This window comes from Bubalus kerabau, chromosome 20 (assembly GCF_029407905.1).
Source record: "Bubalus kerabau isolate K-KA32 ecotype Philippines breed swamp buffalo chromosome 20, PCC_UOA_SB_1v2, whole genome shotgun sequence".
Classification (NCBI taxonomy): domain Eukaryota; kingdom Metazoa; phylum Chordata; class Mammalia; order Artiodactyla; family Bovidae; genus Bubalus; species Bubalus kerabau.
Genome location: NC_073643.1, coordinates 57,907,377 through 57,931,200, shown reverse-complemented (window position 1 = coordinate 57,931,200; position 23,824 = coordinate 57,907,377). Strand labels below are relative to the sequence as shown.

General features: G+C 60.7%; 1 protein-coding gene across 2 annotated transcripts in view; it reads right to left on the bottom strand.

Moving 5' to 3' along the window:
- Nucleotides 1-23,824, bottom strand: part of PLXND1 (plexin D1) — a 49,015-nt gene that overhangs the window by 6,869 nt on the left and 18,322 nt on the right. The window contains exons 3-25 of one of the 2 annotated variants that reach the window (XM_055557595.1): nt 21,836-21,967; nt 21,486-21,586; nt 21,272-21,401; nt 19,897-20,074; nt 19,631-19,739; nt 19,136-19,238; nt 14,383-14,487; nt 11,642-11,731; nt 11,334-11,427; nt 10,244-10,398; nt 9,286-9,437; nt 8,105-8,204; nt 7,876-8,015; nt 6,719-6,886; nt 6,524-6,614; nt 6,089-6,352; nt 5,758-5,907; nt 4,778-4,892; nt 2,194-2,301; nt 2,002-2,114; nt 1,208-1,312; nt 573-703; nt 29-227 (exon numbers count right to left, since the gene is read on the bottom strand). In XM_055557595.1, coding sequence (XP_055413570.1) covers nt 29-227; nt 573-703; nt 1,208-1,312; nt 2,002-2,114; nt 2,194-2,301; nt 4,778-4,892; nt 5,758-5,907; nt 6,089-6,352; nt 6,524-6,614; nt 6,719-6,886; nt 7,876-8,015; nt 8,105-8,204; nt 9,286-9,437; nt 10,244-10,398; nt 11,334-11,427; nt 11,642-11,731; nt 14,383-14,487; nt 19,136-19,238; nt 19,631-19,739; nt 19,897-20,074; nt 21,272-21,401; nt 21,486-21,586; nt 21,836-21,967 — 3,033 coding nt within the window. The remainder of the gene's footprint in view (nt 1-28; nt 228-572; nt 704-1,207; nt 1,313-2,001; nt 2,115-2,193; nt 2,302-4,777; nt 4,893-5,757; nt 5,908-6,088; nt 6,353-6,523; nt 6,615-6,718; nt 6,887-7,875; nt 8,016-8,104; nt 8,205-9,285; nt 9,438-10,243; nt 10,399-11,333; nt 11,428-11,641; nt 11,732-14,382; nt 14,488-19,135; nt 19,239-19,630; nt 19,740-19,896; nt 20,075-21,271; nt 21,402-21,485; nt 21,587-21,835; nt 21,968-23,824) is intronic. The other variant, XM_055557596.1, reaches the window with a different exon arrangement.

Here is a 23,824-nt window from a genome sequence, read left to right as displayed (position 1 = left end):
CAGGGGCACGGCTGCCCGGCGCCCTCACCCGCAGGCAGCTGTACATGCAGATGGACATCCAGTTGGTGAGCATCTTCTCAACCACGGACTCCGTGCGCCGCAGCATGAGCTTGGGGTTCTTGGCGGCCGAGGCGTCGATGAGGTCCACCAGCAGCTCCTTCATGATGCCTGTGTAGTACTCAAGCTTGCCATGGAGTGCAATGGTCAGCAGGGAGGCCAGGCTGCACCTGTGGGCAGGTGTGGGGGTGGGGAGTCAGCCGCACCGCGAGGCCCCGGGACCCTGAGGACCACACCGCGGGGGCTCCCCTCGTCACTGGATGAGGCCTATGCGGCAGAAATCTCCCTGGAGAAAAGCCTACCTTCCCTACCATGCACAGTAACCACCATGCCCACAAGCCCTGTCCTGGGCAGGCAGGACCAGGAAGGGGCAGAATGGGGAAGGGGGCCAAGGCCTCAGGGGAGATGCTGGCTGCCCCAAGGACATGGTGCTCTGCAAACTGCCCCAGGCTTGGATCCAGCCCAGTGGACCCAGGATGCGTTGTCCTTCCCCGGAGCCCGCACCGCAGCCTGACCTGTCCCGCACTGCGAAGTCCTTCTGTTGCTCCAGCGCATGGACGAAGACGATGAGGAAGTGCTTGTTGTTGAGCAGCGAGGAGAACAGGCTGATGCCCTCTTCCATGTTGGGTCGGCAGCTCTCGGGGATCTGCAGGGAACAAGCGGTGAGGGATGTTGATGGGGTCCCACGTCTGAGCACTCGGGATGCCCAGAGTGGCACCTTGAATGCTTCCCGGGATGGGGAGCTCATTACCTATTAGTGGGAGATGCCTAACTCCCTGTGACCAGGAACAATGGTTCAGCTGAGTTGAAAAGGGGGGCTCAGGTGAGGGTGCCCAAAGGCAACCCCATATCCCTGTATGGGGAACCCTCTCCTGTTCTCTAGGCAGCAGGGGGAAAGAGATGTTCGGGGGACCCAACCCTTTCCCCTCTGTGGTCTGGGAGTCAGTATGTAGAATACCCTGAATAGCCACTTGACTACCTGCTGGGATGGAGAGCTCGCTACCTTACAATGGCAAGTTCCTCCCAACTTCCCAAGATTAGGATCAACGGATCAGATAACTAGAAAGCAGGGCCCAGAGAGAGGTGGGGGTGCCCCGAAGGAGCCCTTGTGTGTGTGTGTGTGTGTGTGTACAGGTGGGGGGCTACTCACCTTCCACTCTCCCAGCAGTGGGTGGGTCTCCTGCACTGGGGAGCTGCCCTGGGAGTTGAGGGTCTGGGAGGGGAGCACATAACGCTCTTCGTAGAGGGAGGAGCACTGTGGAGCAGACACCCAGCGTCTCAGCAGGGCCGCGCACCCCCCTGACTCACGCAGGGGCTGCCCCACAAACGCACAATCCTTTCGACTGGAAGAAGAGGCAGTGGGCCACGCCCAGGGGCCACAGGACTCCAGAGGAGAGGGGAGGGGAGTCCCAGGGGGCTTCCTGGAGGAAAAGCGGAACCAGCCTGAAGTCCATGGGTGGCAAAGCTGGAGTGCACAGGCATAAGAAGAAGCTAAAGCAGCTCAGCGTGGAAGGAGGAAACAAGGCAGAGAGGCCTGAGGGGACCCAACAGGGGCTTGGTGTCCCAGAGGAGGGTGGGGCCACCCGCAGAGATATTCCTGACAGGCCGAGGAAGGTGGGGACGGGGCAGCGGCCCCTGGAACAGCACGAGGAGGCATGGAAGCGAGGGGACTGAGTCCAGTGCACAGGAGGAAGAGATGGAGAGGGGATGGCCCAGCACCCCAGAGGAAAGCGGGGCTGACAGCTGGCTTCAGTAGGCACACTCAAACAGCAAGTGAGCAGAGAAAGCAAGTTGGGGTGGGGCAGTGGAACCTGGGCCCTTTCCCTCGGCAGGCCAGGCAGGGCGGCCAGGGAAGGTGGCTGGGCTGCCATAGGTGGGTGTGCAGGTTTCGCACTGCTCAAGGAACTCCTGAGGTATCGCCAGCCGGCGGGAGCCTGCCCTGACCTTGGGGAAGAAGGTGCGGGTAACGAAGTGCTTGTACTCCAGGAAGGGGATGCCCTGGCTGCGGTTCAGCTCCTTGGTCAGGTCCGTCATGTCCGTCTGCAGCTCTGCGAAGCCTGGCGGGCAGGCAGGTGGCCGTGAGTGGATCAGGGGGCAACGCCAAGGCCTGAGGTCCCACGTGGCTGCCCCCACTACCTTTCCGGATTTCCTCCCGGATCTGGGACTCCATCTCCTCCATCTGCAGCAGCGTCTTCTGCCAGTAGCGCTCGGCGCGGCGGCTCTTGGTGCAGAAGACGAACAGGGCTGTGGGCAGCAGGGAGGTGGGTCAGGCCTGCGATCCCTTTGGTGTCAGAGAGTGTGTCATTACCTGCCGTGTGCAGGGCCTGGGTGGAAGGGATACAGCCTGCCTGCAAGCCTCAGCTCCTCTGGCAGCTCACTCAGCTCAACACCAAAAACAGCAAACTACCCCATCAACAAACAGGTGGAAGATCCTAAAATAGACATTTCTCCAAAGAAGACATACAGGTGGCCAAGAGGCACATGAACATTGATTAGAGAACTGCAATCTAAACGACTCCCTATCACCACATCACACTGGTCGGAATGGCCATCATCAAAGAGGCTGCTGCTGCTAAGTCGCTTCAGTCGTGTCCGACTCTGTGCAACCCCATAGACGGCAGCCCTCCAGGCTCCCCCGTCCCTGGGATCATCCAGGCAAGAACACTGGAATGGGTTGCCATTTCCTTCTCCAATGCATGAAAGTGAAAAGTCAAAGTGAAGTCGCTCAGTTGTGTCTGACTTTTCGAGACCCCATGGACTACATGCAGCCCACCAGGCTCCTCCATCCATGAGATTTTCCAGGCAAGAGTACTGGAGTGGGGTGCTATTGCCTTCTCCGATCAAAGAGTCTACAAGACAGTAAATGCTGGAGAGGGTATGGAGAAAAGGGAACCCTCCTACACTGTTGGTAGAAATGAAAACTGGTGCCACCATTATGGAGAACAGTATGGAGTACCTTTAAAATCTAAAAAGAGAGCTACCATATGACCCAGCAATTCCACTCCAGGGCATATATCCAGGGAAAATCATAATTTCCAAAAGATACATGCACCCCCATGTTCATTGCAGCACTATTTACAATAGCCAAGACATGGGAGCAACCTACATGACCATTGACAGAGGAGTGGATAAAGATGATGCAATGAAATATTACTCAGCCATAAAGAAGAAGGACATAATGCCATTTACAGCATCATGGATAGACCTAGAAACTATTGTTCAAAGTGAAGGAAGTTAGACAAAAATCATATGCTATAAAAAATAATACAAATGAACTTATTTATAAAACAGAAAGACTCACAGACTTTAACAAACTTGTGGTTACCAAAGGGGAAAGGTGAGGGGAGGGATAGATCAGGAGTTTGGGATTGACGTATACACACTACTTATATAAAATAGATAACCAACTAGGGCCTCCTGTATAACACAGGGAACTCCACTCAATACTGTGTAGTAACCGACATGGAAGAAGAATGTGTGTAACTCAGTCACTTTGCAGCACACCTGAAACTAACACCATGTTGTAAATTAACTCTAATACAGTTAATTGAAAAAGTAAATTACTTGTGGAGCAAAAAGCATAAACTAGTGATCAACAGTGGATTTCTCTAGATACGAGAATTATGGGTGATTTCTCTTCTCTTTTAGCAGAAAGATATTTATATATTCTATCTCTGTTTTCCCTAAAATTTTCGACATTGAATACATTGCGTTTTAAAAACCAGCTTCATTGAGATAATACACACACCATCTAATCTATCTACGTATACAATTCACTGCCTTCTAGTATATTATGGGGTTGTGAAACCATCCTCGATCTGATTTTAGCACACTTTTCCTGCCCCTAGGAGACCCACGACCACAAGTGCTCAGTCCCTATCCACCCTCCTCCTGCCTCTAGGAACCACTAATTTGCCTTGTGTTTTTTGATTTACCTGTTCTGGACATTTTATATAAGTGGAACCAAACAAGAGGTAGCCTTTTATATCCGGCATCTTTCACTTACCATGATGATGTCAAGGGTCACCCACGCTGAAGTACGTGTCAGAACTTCCTTCCTTTGTATGACTTAATACTATTCCCCCATATGGCTAAACCACATTTTCTTTGTCCATTCATCAGCGGATGGGCATTTTGGGCAGTTGCCACTGTGAACCTTGGTGCACAGGGGCTGGTGTGGACGAGTGTTCTCATTCTCCAGGGCAGATGCCCAGGGTAGGGAACTGCTGGGTCATGCAGTAACACTAACCTTTCGAGGAAATTGGTGGCGAGTTTGCCATAGCAGCGGCACCAGTTAAATTCCCACCAGCGGTGTACGAGGGCTCCAACTGCCCTGCGACACTGAATATCATACTTTTGTGACCATTACTTTAATAGGGGTATAGCCTACCTAATGCGTAGGGTCATCTTCCCTGAGCAGCCCTTTCAGAAGTAGCTTCAGTAGCCCTACAGCCCACAGAGCACGGTTTCAAGTCCCTCTGCCTGGCGCTCAGGGCCCGGGCTGGCACACCTCTCCACAGCGCCCGTCCTGCACACTTTGTACTGTTGCTGGGATGCCCTCCTCACCCCGCTCTGAGCGCCTGACCCGCTCCCAGCTCCACACCTTTGTTCAGTGTGCCCGGCCCATTACACCTCTGTCCTACCCACTGATCTTCAGAGGGGGCTGAGGTGGGCAGGTCTGCCCCGTGAGGCGTCACGAGGCTGGGGGGGGGCTCCTTACCGACCACGGAGAGCAGCAGCAGGACACTGCAGATGACAATGGACACGATGATGGCGGTCTCGCTGCCCCCCAGCTGCAGCGTGGCGATGGTCTGGTTGAAGTTCCCTACCTGGATCTGTCGGGGCGGTGGGGGCGTGTGGTGAGGGAGCGGTAGCTTCCCTGGACATGCGCCCTGGCTCTTCTCCTCACTGGCTGTATGGCCTGACGCAAGTCAGCTAACCTCTCTGAGCCTCGGATGTCCCAAGTATCAATAGAAGAGATAACCCCACCCGCCTCCTGGGGACGCTGTGAGGGCTACAAGAGATGACACTCGTCAAGCCCTTAGTCCTGGGCCTGGCACGGAATGGGCGACTCGAGAAACACAGGGAAGTGTGATTACGAGTTCTGTGATGACTACGGGCAGTTCCCAGAGCCTGGCCTGTAAACTGAAGTATCTGTTGGGCTTCCCAAGGACAGGGGAGCAAGTGAGTTCTTAGGACTCAGAGTGCAGAACTGGGACCGGGGTTCAGGTGAAAGGCAGCTTCTGCAGTTCACAGCCATTGTGGGGTGTGTGTGCTGCCAGAAAGGGGGTGAGCTCCCCATCCCGGGAGGCATGCAAGCAGGTACAGTGCAGAAGAGACCCCCCTTTCCGGGCCTTCTCCCCACCTCTCCTGCTTCCCTCCCTCTGTGACTGTGCCTGGTGACTGGCGGCCCAGACTCTGGGTATGCCACCAGGTGGAACAGGGACTGCCTCTCATGGCCTCTGAGAATCCAGCCCGTTGGGCCCAGCTGGGGGCCAGTCACGGACCCTGAACAGGTCACTCAGTCCTCGAGTTTCCTCATCTGCCCAGTGGGGACATAAAGCTCTGCTTTCCTCTACTGTCTGAGTTCCTGAGCGTGAAGGTGCTCAGCTGAGATGCCCCGGATGGCAAGGCAGGTGATCGGGCCTTGTGGGCAGGACTGGGGGGACCACCCCTGCCTCCGGCCTCCAGTCCACTCACTGTGATGGGCAGCTGCCCCTCTGCCGTGCCCAGGGACTCATTGACGGAGCAGTGGATGACTCTCTCGGAGACAATCTGGATGTCGCAGGCCACCTGGCCGATCTTGACGCGGTACTCGTGGCTTTCAAGCCCCAGCCCGTCCTGCTCCTTCTGTGGGAGCAGAGGGGGTGCTCACCAGGGTCCAGGGGCGGAGCCCGATCTGCTCACGCCCCCCCTCACCCCTCCCGCACCCACCTGCGCTCACGTGGATCCGCTCACGCCCCACCTCCCTGCCCCGTGCCTGATATGCTTAGGTCCCCCCTCCCCGCCCCCCACCACCGCCGGCACCTACGTGGATCACTAGGGTGAGGGGCTCCCCAGGGTGGTGCTTGATCCACTTCTCCCGCTTGGCTGTGGAGAACTGTGGGTCAGGGAGGTAATCCAGGCGGAACTGGCTGCCCCGCTGGGCCTCCTCGGGCTCCAGCAGCTCCTCGGCCACCGCCGCCTCATCTGCGTAGACCCGGCCGTTGAGGAAGAAGTCCACGGGGGCCGAGGCGTTGCTTAGAGCCCCGGGCGACGGGCAGGTGATGAGGGTGGAGTTGAGGACCTTGCAGAGCTGGAGGGAGGCCACGGGGGCCAAAGTGGGGGATGGGGTGGACAGTCAGGGGGGTAAACATGGAAGGAGAGAGAGAAAGAGAGGTGGGGGGCAAAGATGAGAAGACGCGGCACGGGGAGGCGTGATCAGCCGGGGGCCGTGACCACCCTGCCCGCCAGGCCCCGCCCTCACCGTGGGCTCGCGGCCGATGTGGTGCACCGCCATGGACACCTTCTGCACCATGTGGAACCGCTCGCCGGCCACCGTGATGGTCCTGCCGCCACTGCAGGGTGAGGGGTGAGGGGTGGGGGGGTGCACAGCAAGCCCTGTGAGCCCACGAGCAGCCCCGGGGCGTGCCCTGGCCGGAGGGCGGCGCCCAGGTCTCACCTGACGTGGCTGCGGTGGGGGCTGATGGCCGTGATGACCGGGTTCGGCATGTACTGGAAGCTGAGGCCGCCACGCACGCAGCCCCGCTGCTCGAAGCGCACGCACACGGGCACCATGGCCGGCAGCGTGCCCCCCGGCACCGTGCAGGCGATGCTGGCGTCCGAGCGCCTGCGGGAGGAGCGGCAGGCCTCATCAGCACGGACCCGCCTCCCGCCGCCGGCCCTGCTCGTCACCCCATGGCCGGAGCCATCCACCTGCCGGCCCGGCCTCACACAGACACCGTTTCCGGGTTCCCACTGCTGCACCTGCGCTCCGGCTGGCCATCCCACCCTGGACACCTTCCCTTCTCCTCTCCGACCCCGCCCCGTCCCACCTCCTCCAAGAAGCCTCCCCAGAGATACCCTCCCAGCTTCCGCCCCTGCGAGGGCTCTAGCCCCTACAGCCCTGAAAGCCCACGCTCCTCCTAAACCCAACCCCAACCCCACTGGATGTTCCTAGTTCCCAAGAGACTGCGGTCCCCTGGGGGCCAAGAGAGTGGGGCTCATCGCGTGCCCATCAGTGGGACCTGGTACACATTAAGTGCATAATGCTGATGCTAATTCACTTCAGTCGTGTCCGACTCTGTGTGACCCCATAGACGGCAGCCCACCAGGCTCCCCCGTCCCTGGGATTCTGCAGGCAAGAACACTGGAGTGGGTTGCCATTTCCTTCTCCACTGTATGAAAGTGAAAAGTGAAAGTGAAGTCACTCAGAAAGTGAAGTCGCTCAGTCGTATCCAACTCTTAGCAACCCCACGGACTGCAGCCTACCAGGCTCCTCCATCCATGGGATTTTCTAGGCAAGAGTACTGGAGTGGGGTGCCACTGCTTTATCCGTAAGTGCATAATACAGACGGGCATTTCACCGAGAGGTTCTGGACCACGCCCCTGCCTCTGGCCACACCCCTGGGCCTGCGACAGGTCTCAGACAATGCACGATCGTCACCATTTTCACTGCAGGTTAAGGTCACTTATGAAGGGCACAGTACTCCCCACAACTCACGGGTACTGTCTGTACTGGGTGAGAACCCTGAGGCTGAGACAGAGGAAGGGGCCTGGCCAGGGGACACAGCCAGTGACGTCCCCGGCGATGCTTGGCCCCCCCAGACATGGACTTACAGCAGCTCTGTGCAGGGCTCTGTGTTATTCACCAGGACCTGGAGCTCGGAGCCCACGTGGAGCTCACTCCCGTGGATGGTGATCCTGGTGCCCCCTGCTTTGGGGCCCATGGCGGGCTCCAGAGAGTGGACCAGGGGCAGCTGTGGGGAAGAAGGCAGGCCGTGAGGCCCCAGGCCAGCCCGGGATGAGCCTGGCAGGGTGGGGGCAGGGGCAGGCTGCATTCCCTTACCACGTAGGAGAAGCGCTCCCGAGACCTGCCTTCCTTGGAGGCGTTCACCATCACCACGTCCGAAAACGCCTCTGGGGCTGGGCCTGTGGCGCACACGATCCTGGGTGGGGGAGGCAAGTCTGGTCAAGGAGCAGCTGGTGGGGCCTGGGGGCCAGGCAGGCACCCCTTGGCTTCTCCCTGGAACAATGCCCCCCCTCGACTCCCAGGACGTGTGAGCCCCGCCTTCTTACACTCAGCCCCCCACCCCCCACTCAGCTGGGACTGGCACCTGGGCCAGGACACCCGACGGCGTCACCCTTGTCAAAATCCTGAAACAATTCTCGGTCAGCTGGAGAACAGCCACTGAGTTCCCAGGTATCACCCTGGTGCCGAGCTCCTCTCCGGGACTGCCCTCCCTGAGTCTACCACAATTCTGCGACTGGTAGACAGGGGATTGGATAGATGGTCTTCTGTCGTCATTTAGTCGCTAAGTCATATCTGACTCTGGAACCCCATGGACTGTAGCCTCCCAGGCTCCTCTGTCCATGGGATTCTCCAGGCAAGCATACTACAATGGGTTGCCATTTCTTCCTCCAGGGGATCTTCCTGACCCAGGGATTGAACCCATGTCTCCTGCATTGGCAGGCGGCTTCTTTACCGCTGCGCCACCAGGGAAGCCCAAGGGGATATTTGAAAGTTCTCCAACCATGAGAACATCTGCTGAGCTGGGGGACTGATGCCCTTATCTGCAAGCCTGGCTTACGACCTCCGGAAAGGAAACCGAGCTCAGTCCCTGCCCATGACGTTTCCTCGAGCCTGTCTGGGCCGGGCCCCACAGCTGCAGGCCCAGGTCTCTGCACACACCAGCAGACCTGCACTTTCCTACCAGCAGTTTTTTCCATCAGAGCGAGGCTTCTGTGGAAGCAGGGCTGCTCAGGGGAAACTGGGAGGGCTTCCCGGGGGAGAAGGCTCTGGAGTGGTGAAGCAGGGAAGGGCAGGACGCGTGGCGGGAATGGTCTGAGCAAAGTCTGGGAGACCTGGGAGTGAGTGACTTCTGGGGAACAGAAGGGATCCAGGGATGGCGGGGTGGTTGAGGGCAGAGGGGAGTGGGGGGCGAGGAGAGGGCAGAGGAGCAGCTGGCACTTCTGGGTGGGTGGGAGCTGCAGGTCACTGAAGGGCCCCCGGGACCACCCTCCACTCACTCCTCCGACACCGTGTATCTGTCGGCCAGCGGCTCACAGGCCACGCTGCCGATCCACACGCTGTGGGCCACGTCGCTGAACCGCCGGCCCAGGTTCCTGCCGCGGATGGTCAGCTGGGTCCCGCCATCCAAGGGGCCGCTCAAGGGCTCAATCTGTCAGGCGATCGGAGAGACGGGAGGATGGGGCTCTGAGGCTGGGGTGTCCGGGGAGGCAGGGCAAAGCAGACCCGCCACTCAGGGGAGGCTGTGAGAGCGCTGGCAGGTCACCGGGGCTGCCAGCGGGGACACGTGTGTGAGACACGCAGCCTGCCTCGGGGACACCAGTGCGCAGGTACAGAGCCAGCGCTATTGGGGGGCGTCTCCTGGGGATGCTGAGGTCCAGTCCCCGTGGCCACGGGAACCCATGTCTGACCACGTGACCCTAAATCCCAGGCAGAGCCAGCTGTGGGACGGGCAGGTGAACCAGGCTAAGGCAAACAGAACCCTTCCCTGAGACTTTTTCTTAATTGAAAATGAGGCTCGTGGGTTACCCCAGTTTTCCCCTTATCAGCAAGGGTTCCTGGACCTCGCCATAAAGACACTCAACCCCAGCCTCTCTTCCACCCCAGACTCCAACGCACCCCCCATCCATGCCCGGCTCGTTCGCAGCCCTCACCACCTTCTCTATGCAAATCATCTCCTTTCTGATCATTGTCCCCCAACCCCAACTGAACCATGAGCTCCGTGAAGACAGGCACGTGTGCGTTCACTGCTGTGTCTCCAGCCCCAGGATGGGGCGGCAGGGGGGAACTGGCACCCAGTGGGTGCTCAGTGGGTGACAGCGTGTGGGGGCCTGGGTGTGTGCAAACAGGTGAGCTGCGGGTCCCTGAACCCGTGTGGGGCGCTGTGCGTATGCACATTCAGGTGTGTGGGTGTGGCAGGTCCCCGAGGCGGGGGGAGTTGGGGGGTGGAGTGCTTACCGCTCGGATCTCGGGGGCAGGGCAGGTGCCAGGCGTGGGCTGCAGGGTGCCCCGCGGGCGGCAGCCGTCGCTCCACACACACAGGTGGCCCAGATCCTCGCGGCCCAGGCACTGGGAGCAGTCGGGGCTGCCCACGGCGCAGTTGTAGACCTCCACTGCGGGAGACATGGAGCCGGCCCAGCTCAGCTGGGTCCTGCTTCTTAAGAGTCAGGGCCCAGGAAGCTCTTAGTACCTTCTCCAACCCCCAGCCCCACCCCAGGGGGCTGCTAATAATAAGCACAGTGCAGCCACAGCCCCGTTAACAGTCATCCGCACAGGGATCCTATCCAGTGGGGGCTGTTTATCAGCCCCACTTGACAGATAAAGAGACGAGGCTCAGAGAGGCAGAGTGACTTGCCCAAGGTCACACAGCCTGTGAGTGGGAGAGCTGGAGTCACAGCCAGGCCCGAGTGGGTCTCCTGAGCCCCCAGCAGAGCTCTGGGATGCTAGGGAACCACTGAACAATGTAGGATGTGCAAGCCTCAGGCTCTCAGATGGGCTCAGGCAGGAGCGCAGGGTGGGTTCCCAGGGCGTACAAGCTGGTTCTGGGGCTTCTGTCTGGGACCTTATAGTACAGAAGTGGGGCAGGGTGTGGGGTGGATGTGCACAGGGCCCCCCTCCTGCTAAACAGGCCCTTGGAGAGTTGATTCGACACGTGTAATAAGAGCACGGCCACCCCCCACCATCTAGGGGCGCAGACTGTGTCCCAGACAGCCCTGCAGGGCCCTGCATGCATCGTCTCAGCAAACCCTCGCCCCTGCCTCTGCAACCGGGCCTGTGCCTCACGGGAGGACCCTGAGGCTGAGAAAGGGCAGGTGAGTGCTGGGGGGGCAGAGCCATGGGCATGCGGACGCCCCGAGGGTGTGGTGCCAGCCCAGAGGAGCGGCTCCATAGTGAGGTGTGGAGTGAACAAGCTGGCAGAGAGCGGGGCTGGGACCTGAGAGACAGTGTGTGTTGGGGAGTGGTGCGGGGATACCTGAGCACTGGATGGAGCACCCCAAGGCTGCGTCCCACCCATTGCGGCCATGCGAGGTTGGTGGGCGCCTCCTACCTGTCATGGGGTCAGGGCTGTCCAGGAACCGGGCCGGTCGCCCCTTCAGCTGGAGGCTGAGTGGAAATACCTGGCTCTTCTGGGTCGTGTGCAGCTGCAAAAGATGGGGAAATGCGTGACAGGTGTGGATGCTGTCTGGGTCTCTGTTGGGGGGGAAGGCACATCAGGGGAGAGACAAGGGCAGGGCCATTGGGGGCAAGGGGACCAAAAAGGGGAGGCAGAAAGGAAGGCGTGTATGTATCTGGACTCGGGCTGGCCTGCCCTTCCCCTCCGCCCCGCTACCCCCGCCGTGAAGCCCGGCCACTCACCACCACTTGTTTGCAGCGTACAGCCGATTCGTTAACCCACACAGCCTCGAAGGTCTCCTCCAGACCAAAGCTACACTCCAGGGCTGCACCCTGCGGGACACGGGGGTCAGGGGCATCCAAGCAGCACCCACCGCCCCCCATCTTCTTCAGGACGCCAGAGACTGCTGTTCCGAGGCATGGGCGGGGGCTCTCTCCCTGAACTGCGTCTCCTCCAGAACGTTCCTTCCTGGCCCAACGTCTGACAGAGGTGGGGGCGGGCGCGGGGTGGGGGGTACACACGAACACCCAGAACTCTGGCCTTATGCTCTCACACCACTGAAAACCTCACCAACAACTTCCAGTGGCCTAACCCCGGGGCCTTTCACTCTGCTGGTAAAGCCGCGACTTTTCAGCACGACCGACACTTACAAGGTTCATCCCAGGAGACTCCGCCTGCCCTGCAGCCTCAAAACCCCCCACGGCCCAGGATCAGCTCACATAGGACGCGGGTCAGCAACGCACACGCCATCCTGCCCTCAGCCTTTTCCAAGTCCATGCTTCCCTCCCAGCAAACCTCAACACAGCCTTCAAAATCCAGCTCAAATGTCCCATGTTCCAACAAAGGCTCCCAGACCGCCCCTCACCCAAATCACGGGGACACCCTTCACTTGAGCATCCATCCATTTGGCAATGAATATTAGGGTGTGTGCTGGGGGGCTTCATTAAGCTCCGACAGCCTTCCCTGACCCTGCATACCAAGGACCTCCCCTATCCTCTGCCCAGGCTCTGTCTATACCTGTCTCTCCACCCACTGGGGAGGAGGTGGGGGGGCTGGGTTTTGGGCCCTCTGACACCTCCAGGAAGATGGTAGTTGAAAGAGCTCAGGCTCAACCTTAACACAGGCCCACTCAGGTCCGAAGTCCGCCTCTGCGACCTCCTAGCTGTGTGACTCTGTGCAGGTGGCTCCTCCTCTGAGCGGTGTGGGTCTCTAAACTTAGCAACGGAAAGAGACTCCCCTACTCTACAGGACTCTAAGGAAACTGGACACCATGTGTCTTTACTGGGTTGTACACTGTGGGCGCCTAATATATGCTGGCTGAGATCAGTACACAGGAAGTGCTCGATAAATGCTTTGCTGCGGGTGGGGGGAGAAATAAACAGGGCTAATTCCCCAATGTCATCTTGCCCTTAGCCCAGCACAGGCCCCCCGGGAGCAGCCATTAGTAAATATTTGCTGAGTGAACAAACCCAGGTTTCAAGAGGGCTAGGGCAGCCGCGTGGCAGGACTTCCTGTTTATGTCCCTGTCGTTGGTAGATGTGTTACCCTGAGGAGAAAGCAGGTCGGCCACCCCCTGGCCCTGCCCCCTCCCCGCTTCGCTGCGAAACTAACACAGGGAAGTGGCTGTTGACAGGCTGAGAGCTCCTGTATCCCTGCCACGCTGAGCTGGGTCTCCTGAGCCCCTGGGCTCACGGCAGCCGGCCAGCCTGTCTGGGGCTCTGCCGGGTGTGAGCTCCGTGGATCAGGCTGCTGCAGAGCCCAGGCAGAGTCAGAAGCAGGCCCAGGGGAAGGCGGGCCAGGATCACTGAGGCCCCAGGAAGGCAGACGGGGGCCCCCCAATTACACTCTGCTCAAAAGCAGGAGGCAGGACCCACACTCAAGCCCTGGGCCTCCCTGACCCAGGCTCCGGAAGCCCAGGGGAGCAGCATGGCCTTTCCCCCCTCTGAATACCCCAGAAGCTCTGCCCTAACCACCGCAGGGAGGAGCCCCAGGACTGAGGGCACAGCACCCCCCAGCCCCAGGACCAAGGGCACAGCCCCCCAGGCCTTCACAGGGCAGCGTCCCCTGCCATGACGAGGCTCCCCGGCACGTGGCCCCCACGTGTGACAAGTCGTCAAGGGCCTCAGCTCCCCTGGTGAAGCGACAGATGGTGAGTCCCCGAGAGCTGGGGAAGGGGTGGCTGGCACGCGTCCAGGACTCGTCAACACTTCCCACCCAGGACGCTCCTCCAGGAGAGACCCAGCAAGGGGCGGCCTCCATTCCCCCAGCCCAGATGGGTGGGTGGGTGGGTGGCGGGGCGGTGCGCAGGCAGGGAAGGCTAGTGGGTGGGGGGAAGAGCACTGGACAAGGAGTCCAGGGCTAGGGTGCGAGTCTAGCCCAATGCCATGTCCCTGGAGGCGTCTGCTTCCCCTCCTGCTTTCCCCACCGGGACGATGGGGATGGGGCAGCCAAGGGGGCTCGGGCCATTTTCCAGGGAAGATGTGTCGGCCTCAAACTAGGGGGCGGGGGGTATGTCCAGGGTCACAACCCAGCCTGGGGGCAGGGCAGGGTGCACATGGACAGTCACCCATGGGCTGCAGCACTGGGCAGGGGCTGGGCCTGTTGGGGGGGCATCACAGGGGAGAGGGTCTGGGGGTCCCGGCCAGACCCTCCTTTCCTGCAGGAGCTAGGGGCAGCTGGCTGTCCCCAAGGCCTGTGCCCACCACCCACCTTCCTTCCCCCTACCTCCGTGCAACCAGGGCAGGGCTTTCTCCAACAGAGCCCAGAAACTCAGAGGAAGAAAACCGAAGCACGGGACTTCCCAGGTGGTCTAGTGGCTAAGACTCCGAGCTCCCAATGGAGGGGGTCTGGGTTTGATCCCTGCTCAGGGAACTAGATCCCACATGCCGCAACTAGAGATCCTGCATGCTGCAACTGAGACCCAGGCAGCCAAATAAATAAGTGGAAAAGCAAAGCATGGGCGGTGGGCCCCGCCCCTGCTTACCTGGAAGAAGGCAGCGCTGGCCAGGTGCACCGGGATGCTCTGGGAGCCGCCGGTGGGCATGGGAGCCAGGGGGGACGGCAGGATCTGCGGGCACTCCTGAGGGCTCTGTAGTCAAAACACAAGGAAGCGGGGCTGACCTGGGGCGTTCCGGAGGAGACGGGATTCAGACCACCCCAGCCAGCCGGCGCAGTCCCATCTCCCTGGGGAGGCGCCGGGCAGCCTATGCAGTGAGGAAACGCTACTAATAAAACGGCAGCCGCATCCACCACCTCCCACACACCACCTGACCTGATCCTGCGAGCGGGAAGGTGTATTGGCCCCATTTCACAGACGAGACTGAGGCATGGAAAGAGGCAGTAACCTGCCCAGTGGAACCGAGTCCCCATGGCCACTCCACGGAGAGCCTCTGAGGGGAGACCTCCCCGGCTCTGGGCCTCATCTTTCCCCAGATGTAAAATGAGGCACTGCATTCACTTTCTGAGGCTCCCTCCAGCTCTGGAATTCCAGTTTCCAGATGGACACACGATGAATGATTCACAAAAGAGGAAACCACAGACTTCGGAGAGGCCCATGAGAAACAGGGTGTGAGGTTGCACACCCCTCCCCACTGCCCGGACGCATCACGAGCCCTGAGCTGGAGGCCTGGGCATCCGCATTCCCGTGTCGGATGCGGAGTCACTGCCGTTCAGTCACTCAGTCGTGTCTGACTCTCTGCGACCCCCGGGACTGCAGCACGCCAGGCTTCCCTGTCCCTCACTACCTCCCGGAGTTTGCTCAAACTCAAGTCCATTGAGTCGATGATGCCAACCAACCAGCTCATCCTCTGCCACCCCCTTCTCCTCCTTCCTTCAATCTTTCCTGGGTTCTCGGGCCAGAGACTGAGGCCTGAGACTGAGGACCAAGGTGAGAGACAGGGACCCAGGGTCTTTTCTCAGTATTGTTAATCAGACAAGGAGCTCCTTGAGGGGACCCTCAGGGGCCCAGCGTGAAACCAGAGCTTGAGGGACACCAATGCTTCATTTATTATCGTTGACCACGGTCATAACTAGCAACCACGATAGCGACAGTGGTTAGCGGCCGGAGCCCACAGCCCTCCACATGCACCTGGAGAGTTCTGAGCACCCTGCGTTGTATTAATTCACCAAACCCTCCTCCCAAATGCCCTGTGAGGTGGGTACCACCGTTATACCCACTTGACAGACTGGAACACTGAGGCACAGAGAAACAAAGTGGGGTGCCCAGTACAGGGCGAGCAGCACAGCGGGCTCTACTGGCCCAGACCCTGCTGCTGACCCCCAGGCCAGACACTGCGCCCAGATGATGAGTTTCCCCAGGAGCGCTGCCTGCTGCTGACCACAGGGGCCAAGGAGGCCGCCCGGCCCGGCCAACGCTGCAGGGCTGCAAGGCAGGAGCTGGTGTCCGGCTTGCTGTGTGTCATGCAAGGCCGTCCCTCCCTTGAGCTGCTGTCCTGAGCCGTCCCATGCGTAAGCCCCGTGGAATTTCGGGGAATGGAACCCACATGTTTCCAATCGGGTTTCACTGCCGCTGCCAGCCCGCTTCACAGCTGGCCGGGGGCCCTGCGGCTGCGACCCTGGCTCCGGCCCAGCCGAGGGGAGGTGGCCAGCAGGGGCTGGAGGCGTGCGGGTCCAGAGGAAACGACGTGGGACCATCCCCGAGGGCCCTACTCTCCTTGATCCTCATAACCCACCATGGATGCCTGTACCTACTCTCCAGAGTGGGCAAGTCTGGAAGAGTGTGGGTGCGCCTCTGCCCTCTTTCAGCACCACCCGGAGGGTCGCTAATCTCCCCTGGGGACAGCTGGTCCAAGTGTGCCTGCATCTCCCCGCCCCCCAGGCCTGTGGTATGGGAGGACTGACCCTCCTCCCTAGCCCCAGGGATGGGCAGGCACCCACGCCTGTCCTGGGCTCAGCGATTGGTTCGGGGAGTGGATGTGACCCAGTTCCCCTGGAAAAATTCTGCAGAACCAACGAGAAGGAGGGTCTCCTGGGATTGCCAGGGATCAGGACCCCACCCGGGGCTGCTAAGGCGTCTTGCGGCCAAGGGGGAGGGCCTGCCGGAGCTCGGAAGCCACTTGGAGGGGCGGGGAGGGCCTGGTGATGCCGGGATCCAGCTGAGCCCGAAGGGGATGCCGTCCCTGGGACTCTGCATTCACACAGGCCTAGTGGCTCTGCTGGGGCCATGGCAAGCGGCTCGCAGAGCACCGCGGCCTCCTGTCCCGTCCCAAGCTGACCATCCAAGCCTCAGAGACAAGCTGAGTGGCTTCTCCCCCTTGGCCAGAGTATAGCCTCCAGGCTCAGGAAACCACGGCCCCGACTCTGGGCAGAGCCGCGAAGGCGGGATAGCAGGAGCTGGGGGGACAGTGAGGCGGGAGCCCCAGGAAACCCAGATGTCAGCCCAGAGCGTGCAGCCAAGGCGGGGCCTCGCCTGACTCTGCGCCTGACTCTGCGCTGGAGCTCACAGACTCCCCCAAGGTCTTTCCACGTGCGAGGATTCAGAGTTCGGGACCCAACCTGGCCGAGCACTGAGTGACCCCGCTGAACCCACCCAACCTGCTCCCTCCCTGCCTTTATGCGTCGCCCTGCCCCCCTTCTATACACTGCCCCCCAAGTTCCTGCCAACCGCCCTCTCCACCAGCTCCTAACGAAGCCACCTTCGTAGAGGTTCCCACCCAGGCTCCCCCAACCCAGGGAGCCTGACCCCGGCACCTGCCCAAACCCTTGCCGCTTCTAAGGCCTAAGGTCACCCTGCCTTGCAGAAGCCGCCTCCTCCAGGACAACTGGAAGGGGCGGACGCAGCAGCCTTCTCCACTCCCTTCCCCTCCTTGGAAAAAAGCTGCAGCCCTCCTTGCAGCATCCTGTACCCCCCACTTCCTTCCTCTGGGGCCCATGAGGCAACGGGAAGTCAGGAGACATAGTCCCTGGCTCGCGCCTGCCCAGAGACCCCTCCCCGGCCTGGCCTGAGCCCTGCGGCCTCCACTACGACAGACTGGCTCTAAATTAAACACCAGATTAAGCAGCAGGCCAGGCCCAGGCGGGGGCGGCCTCTTCTCCCAATGGACTACCGTAATCCTCTGAGACAGGCCCTCTATGCGCCCCCAACGCATCTCTGACCCGCAGACCTCGGGGCAGGGGGGTGGGGCGGGGAGGGGGGGTGTCCCTGGGGGCGCTGCCCCAGAAACACCTCCAGGCTGGCGAGCTCCTCTGCGTCTGCCGGAACCTGGCAGGAGGTTCCCCTCCCGGAGAAGTCCTCCCAGCAGAGGGGGCCACCCATGGCGTGTCGGGTACGAAGCTGGTGTCGCTCCAGATCCCCCTTTGAGACAGGCCCCCTTTCATAGACAGGGAGACGGGCACAGAGAGGTGTGGCAGCCTGCCCGGGGTCACACAGCCACGACTCACGCCTCAGGCTCTTGCGTTCATGATGGGGAGGGCAGAACCGTGTCTAATCGGCTGCTTCCCCAGCGGGCACCAGGGTTGCTTCCTAGGGATGCATGACGGGCCTCAGTGACCTCCCTGCTGGGAGCCAGGGCTTTCGGGGGTTACACTGACTCCCTCAACTGTGCCATCTGGAAAATGGGTGGGAACTCCCCTTTCCTGGAGAGATGAGCTGCAGGTGAGAACCTGGTACCTCACCCCGAGCCTCTCACGGCCCTGATACGAGACGGAAGATCCAGCGGGTGGGCCTGACGGGGGATAAGCTGGCATATGACCTGGCACCATCCCGGTCCAGCCTTCCCACCCTGGAACCCACAGCAGTCCAGCTGTCCCACCTCAACCAGTCTCAGGAGTCCCGTATGGTCGTCCCTGGCACAAGGCTGCGACAGCCATAGAGGCTCTCTGGGTGAAGACACGAGGCCACCCCATAAGTGACCACACCCAAACCAGCCGGCGGCAAGGTACATGGTGCCTCGGACTGTGTCTCTGCCTGTCCCCCACCCTCCCCAACACGCCCGCCCCGTGTAACTGATGGCATGCTGTCCCCTAGCTCAGGGCACCATCAGGCCGGCAGAACAGGAGGACCTGGGAACCTGTGGCTTTAGAGGTCACTTGCTTTCTCCACCCTGTGAGAGGCACAGCAATCCCCGGCCCTGGGGCCCCAGTGCCCGTGGGAGACGGAGGCTGGGGTCTTTCGGCCCAGCCCCTGACTTGGGGAAGCGGGGAGAACACGGGCTGCCAACAAGAGGGGCCAATTCAAGGCCCAAGCCTGGTACTCCCTGACCCATGAGGGTCATGGAAAACGTTGAAGCTAAAATTGAAAATGAGTATGATGTGCAGGAAGGCGCCTTGTCCTAAAAGGCTGGAAGTGTAAACAGGTGCAGGCTTTCTGGGGGTCAGCTGAGCTGAAAGTATGGGCTTTCACCCCAAAATACCCGTTGAAGAACTGGTCTCCAGAGGACAGTCAAGGCCATGCAATGCCCTGCACATATCAGAACGCAAAAAAGAGGCGCACTCAGCACGTCCAACAACAGGGGATTGGAGGGGCTTCCCTGGTGGCTCAGATGGTGAAGAATCTGCCTGCAATGCAGGAGACCCGAGTTCAATCCCCGGGTTGGGAAGATCCCCTGGAGAAGAGAATGGCAAAGGGATTGGTTAACACGCACTGTGACGACAAGCCCAGCATGGCAGCGGTTAAAGTTGGAGCCAAGAAAGACAATGTAATGACACGGAAACGTTCTCAACGTGTCAAAAAAAAAAAGGAACAGTGGAGGCAGAGGGCACCCCTGGGCCCGGCTTACCGTGGGATTTGGTGAGGCCTCACACCGAGACTGGTTGGAGACACAGGCGTGCTGCTGGGCGCACCAGAAACAGGGCCACTGTGCCGACAGGCAGCTGGTGCAACTGAAAGACAGGGGGCCTCCCCTCAGCTGCTGGCTCCCCACCCCTGTGCCCAGCAGCGGGGACCCGGGACACAGAGCCCAGCACAGTGAAACGAGGTCTTGCTCAACATCAGAGCTGCCCGTACAGGAGGTATGCAAGGAGGAGATACGCAAGCAGGGCCTCCAGGGAACTAAATTAAGCGTAATCAAAGCACTTTTCTCAGCCTCGACTAGCCTGGGTGCTCACAGACGCCGGGCACGCTGGGTGATGAGAGTTTGTTGCACAAATGAGCCGTCAGGTGAACAGCCAAGGGTCCCGCCTGCCTCTGCGACACCATCATTTTTCTTGAGAGGGCTTCCCTGAGAGCAAAGCCTCCTGCCCACCCCGGAAGCTAGCCCCAACACCCCACTCACGCTGTGTGTGGGTACACCTGGCCAACCCGGCCGCAGTCGTAGATGGTGAAGCTGGCCCTGACAATGTTCTGCCCCTGGACCCTCACTGACATCTCGACGGTCACGTGGTCTGGAACAGAGCAGAGCATCCAGGGAGAGAGGACAAGAGGACACGGGGGGCCCACCGACACCAGCGGCTGTGCCATCAGGACCCCCCCATGCCTGAGAGTCCACCATCCAAGGGCCCCCATCAGCCGTCCCTGCACCCCGCGCCGTGAGGTGCCTACCTTGGTGGGGCGGGAAAGGCGGGAACTGATCCTTGGGCAGGAGGTTGCAGTAGGCGATCTGGTGGCCGAAGGCTGGGCCTGGGACCCGAGCCACCGTGTGGATGCCGTGGCCATAGTCACAGGCCATCTCCATGCCGCTGAGGCTGGGCAGGCTCCCCGAGATCTGCAGGATCATACCCTGGAGGCCAGGGACCCTTAGCTGGGGGTGCGGGGGGTGAGGGAAGGCCACGCCGCGCACTGCCCCACCCCCACCCTGGAACCTGGGGAGAAGAGGTTGGTCAGTGGCCTTGACTCCAGGGGATGCACGGGGATGCAGCCTACGTTGGCCTCAGTTTCCCCCTCTGCAAAGTGAAACTGACCATCTTACAGGGGCCAGAGGCCTTGCACGATCTGGCCCCTGGACCTTGGATGCCAGCCTCTTAACACTCTCAAATCCTGAGTCTTGTTCCTACCCCAGGGCCTTTGCACTGGTGGGTCCCTCTGCCCAGATGCTCACACTGGCTTCCTATCGCTGCTCGGATGTCATCTTGCAGTGAGCCCCCTGCCTGATGTAAAATGTCAATACTACCCCCCCCCCCAAGCTGCTCGCTCTGCACCCTGTCCTCTGCTCTGCTTCCTTCTTCTCCACAGCACTTATCTTGTTTCCGCTCTCTCCTCTGGGAGTGTGTCCACCCCTCGAGGACCAGAGGTTTGCCTCTCTTGTTCAATGCTGTCTCCCCAAGTCCAGGGCTGTACATGGCACAGAGTGGGAGCTCAACAACACCTACTGTTATTGATGAATGAATAAATGAATGAACAGATGGACAAAGCCCCAGACCGCCTGCTTGACCAGAGGGCCTAAGTGCAGGACTGTGATGTGTAATGATGGGGAGCGAGGAGCACAGGAGCCCCAGCTCCTGTGGGTCATCAGAACCATCACGTGACAGACGAGAATGTCTGCCCCAGAGAAGGCTCTGAGGGCAGGGCTGGGGTGGGGGGCACCCAAGCCTGTCTGTCCCTCAGCTCCTGCCCCCTGGAATCTCCTGCACCGAGGCTGTCTGCTAAAGGTAAGCAGGGAGCCGTCTGTGGCATGCCTAGGTACTCCTGGACATGGATTGTGGGGCAGGGGGACAGCTACTTGAATTCAACTCCCAGCTTGGGCACTTCCTCACTGTATAATCTTGAGCAAGTCACTTTACCGCTCTGGGCCTCAGTTTCCCCATCTGTATGACGGGGATGTTACGAGCACCCAGGCACTGCTCTCACCATCTGCCTCCAGGTCCCTGGGGCACCGCACCCAGGAGGCTCCACCTGTCCGGTCTGGGTGCCAGGGGAAGGGCTGCTCTCCACCCGCACCCCTGAGCCTGGAGCTGGGGTCCTGGCCCCCCGGACTCACCGGGTACTCCTGGTGCACGTCGATCTCGGCCGGCAGGACGGTCATGGCGGGGCAGCGGCCGGGGCCCGCGCTGGCGCTGGTCCAGAAGTGCGGCTGGCTGGCGTTGGCGCAGTCCTGCTGCAGCGTGCACCTGGGGCGCCCGGCGCAGGTCAGGGTCCGGGGCGCCCCCACCCCCGCGGCCTCCCGGGCCCAGCCTGCGCCCCAGGGGCCTCACCGCGTCTCCAGGGCGCACCAGCCGCAGTAGGCGTCGGCCGCGCCCACGCAGTCCCCGCAGGTGGTGTGCGCAGCGCACGCGGCGACCTTCACCCTGGCCATCTGGAGACAGAGGCGGGGGCCCAGCTCAGCAGGGGAGGGGCAGCCAGGCGAGGGCCGGGAGAGGCTGGGGAAACTGAGGCTGTCACGGCGTGGGGTGGGGCGGGGAGTGAGGCTTCCCTGCAGAGGCCACGGCAGGCCGGAAGGGAGGGGGCGACGCTTCTGGCAGGAGCAGCCGCTCTCGTGCAGAGGCAAACGGGGGCTGGGGCTCAGCGCATCCTGGGGTCTCGTCAGGCTGAGGCCCGCACACACCTGGTGGGACGTCATCAGATACAGGTAACCGGGGTCCGCGGGGTCAAACTGCATCACGTGGTGCACAGGCTCCCCGTAGGCCACCGTCACCACCTTCCGGCTCACCACCTGCATGCTCTCGTTCAGGTTGATCTGGGGGGGTGCGGAGGAGGGTGGCCGTCAGGGGATGGGGCACCAGGAAGGCGTCCCCAGGTAGGGGCAGGCTGGGGACCAGCCCCGGGGGTGAGGGGGCTGCCCCTAGCTTGGGAGTCTCAGCCTCGGGCCCGTCCAGCGCTGGCAGTGGCGGCCGGCCCCCACACTTTGTTCTCTGTCGTGCGCCCCTCCCCCCAGGAACCCGCCCTCCCTGCCCTCACCAGCACGTCCTACCCTGGTATGCACAGGGCCGGGCTTCACAGTTAAGAAAACATTCTCTGGGAGGCTGTGGACATCATGCCAGGGAGTGGGGACCTGGGTTTGAATTCTGGCCTTGACATTTACAAGCTGCACAGGCCCGAGCCATCCGAGTCACTTCCCCTCTCTGAGCTAACAGGGCTGAGGACGGCACTCGCCCCGCGGGGCCGTGGGGCGTGCTAGGGAAGATGCAGGTGAAGCGCTGCTGGGGCCAGGCCCCGGAGAGGCGGCAGGGCCACGGGTCTCACCCCTCCCCTCTCACACGCCCATCTCACAGATGAGGAAACCGAGGCCCAGAGGAGCCAAGGGACTTGACAAGAGTCCTAAAAGAAGATGCCTCAGGGTCACGATGGAGGTCTAGGTCCATCTGACTCCAGATCCGAGGCTGGGGTCCAATGTCCAGGCAGGAGAAAGACCAGGACTAGCTGGGGTCTGGAAGCTTGTCTGGCTGAGGGCCCCTCTGCACGTCCCCCAGAGACCTGACAAGGCTGGTCAGAGACTCCTCAATCTGCTATTCTCTGCTGATCTCACGTTCTGTGTTGCCTTGTCAAGGCCTGGTCAAGCTCTGAGCTGGGGCGAGGGGGCCTCCAACCCCCCAGTCCTCCTCCACGGGCTCCAGAACCTTTAACAGCTCCTCCTACTTGTGGAATCAATGTGTTCTGCATTCGAGGCCCTGACCGTCCACCCCATCTTATTCCACGAGCCTCCTCTCTAGTCACTAACCCAACTCAACATCCAGCCCCCATGTCTTCTCCCCGCTGTGCTCTGGTCTCAAACACCTTCCTCTCCCCCTTGGGCCGGGAGCTGTCCTCCCAACGTCTTCAGCAAAACAGCCTCCCTGACGTCCCCCACACCCTAAACTGCAATTACTCTCTCCCCAGCCTCTGGGACATGCCTCATCCCAAGCGGCCTCTTGGCAGAGTCTGTCCCGGGCAGCTTGGCCCTCTGCATCCCCCAGGCATCCAGCAGACATGTTTCCACTCTTTGCAAAGTCTACCGAGCACCTGGCATGCTCTGGGGCCTGGGCTGGGGGCTGTGATCAAAGCCTCAAGTGAGGTGAGAGTGGGCAGGAGATGACCGGGCATGAAGCAGGGTGGTGAATGCAGAGGTCAGGACTGAGGGGCAAGGCAGCCTCTGACCTGACTGGACTTGGATTCCACCCTGGTTCCTGCTATGTGGGCTCCCCTGGTGGCTCAGCTGATAAAGAATCCACCCGTGATGCGGGAGACCTGGGTTTGATCCCTGGGTTGGGAAGATCCCCTGGAGAAGGGAAAGGCTACCCACTCCAGTATTCTGGCCTGAAGAATTCCATGGACTATACAGTCCATGAGGTCGCAGAGTCAGACACGACTGAGCAACTTTCACTTTCACTTTCCCCGCTATGTGACTTTGGGGCACTCGGTTCCCCTCACAGAGCCTGTGTCCTCATCTGTGAAATGGGCATCACGGCTCTGCCTCCCTCGAAGCAATGTGAGAATTAAATGTGAGGATGCCTGTGATGTGCCTGTTGAGGCTGGGTAGACAGTGGCGCCTAATAACTGCGGCTTCATGGTGGGGGTGGGGGAGACTCCTGGACAGATGGGGAAACCGCCCCAGGTC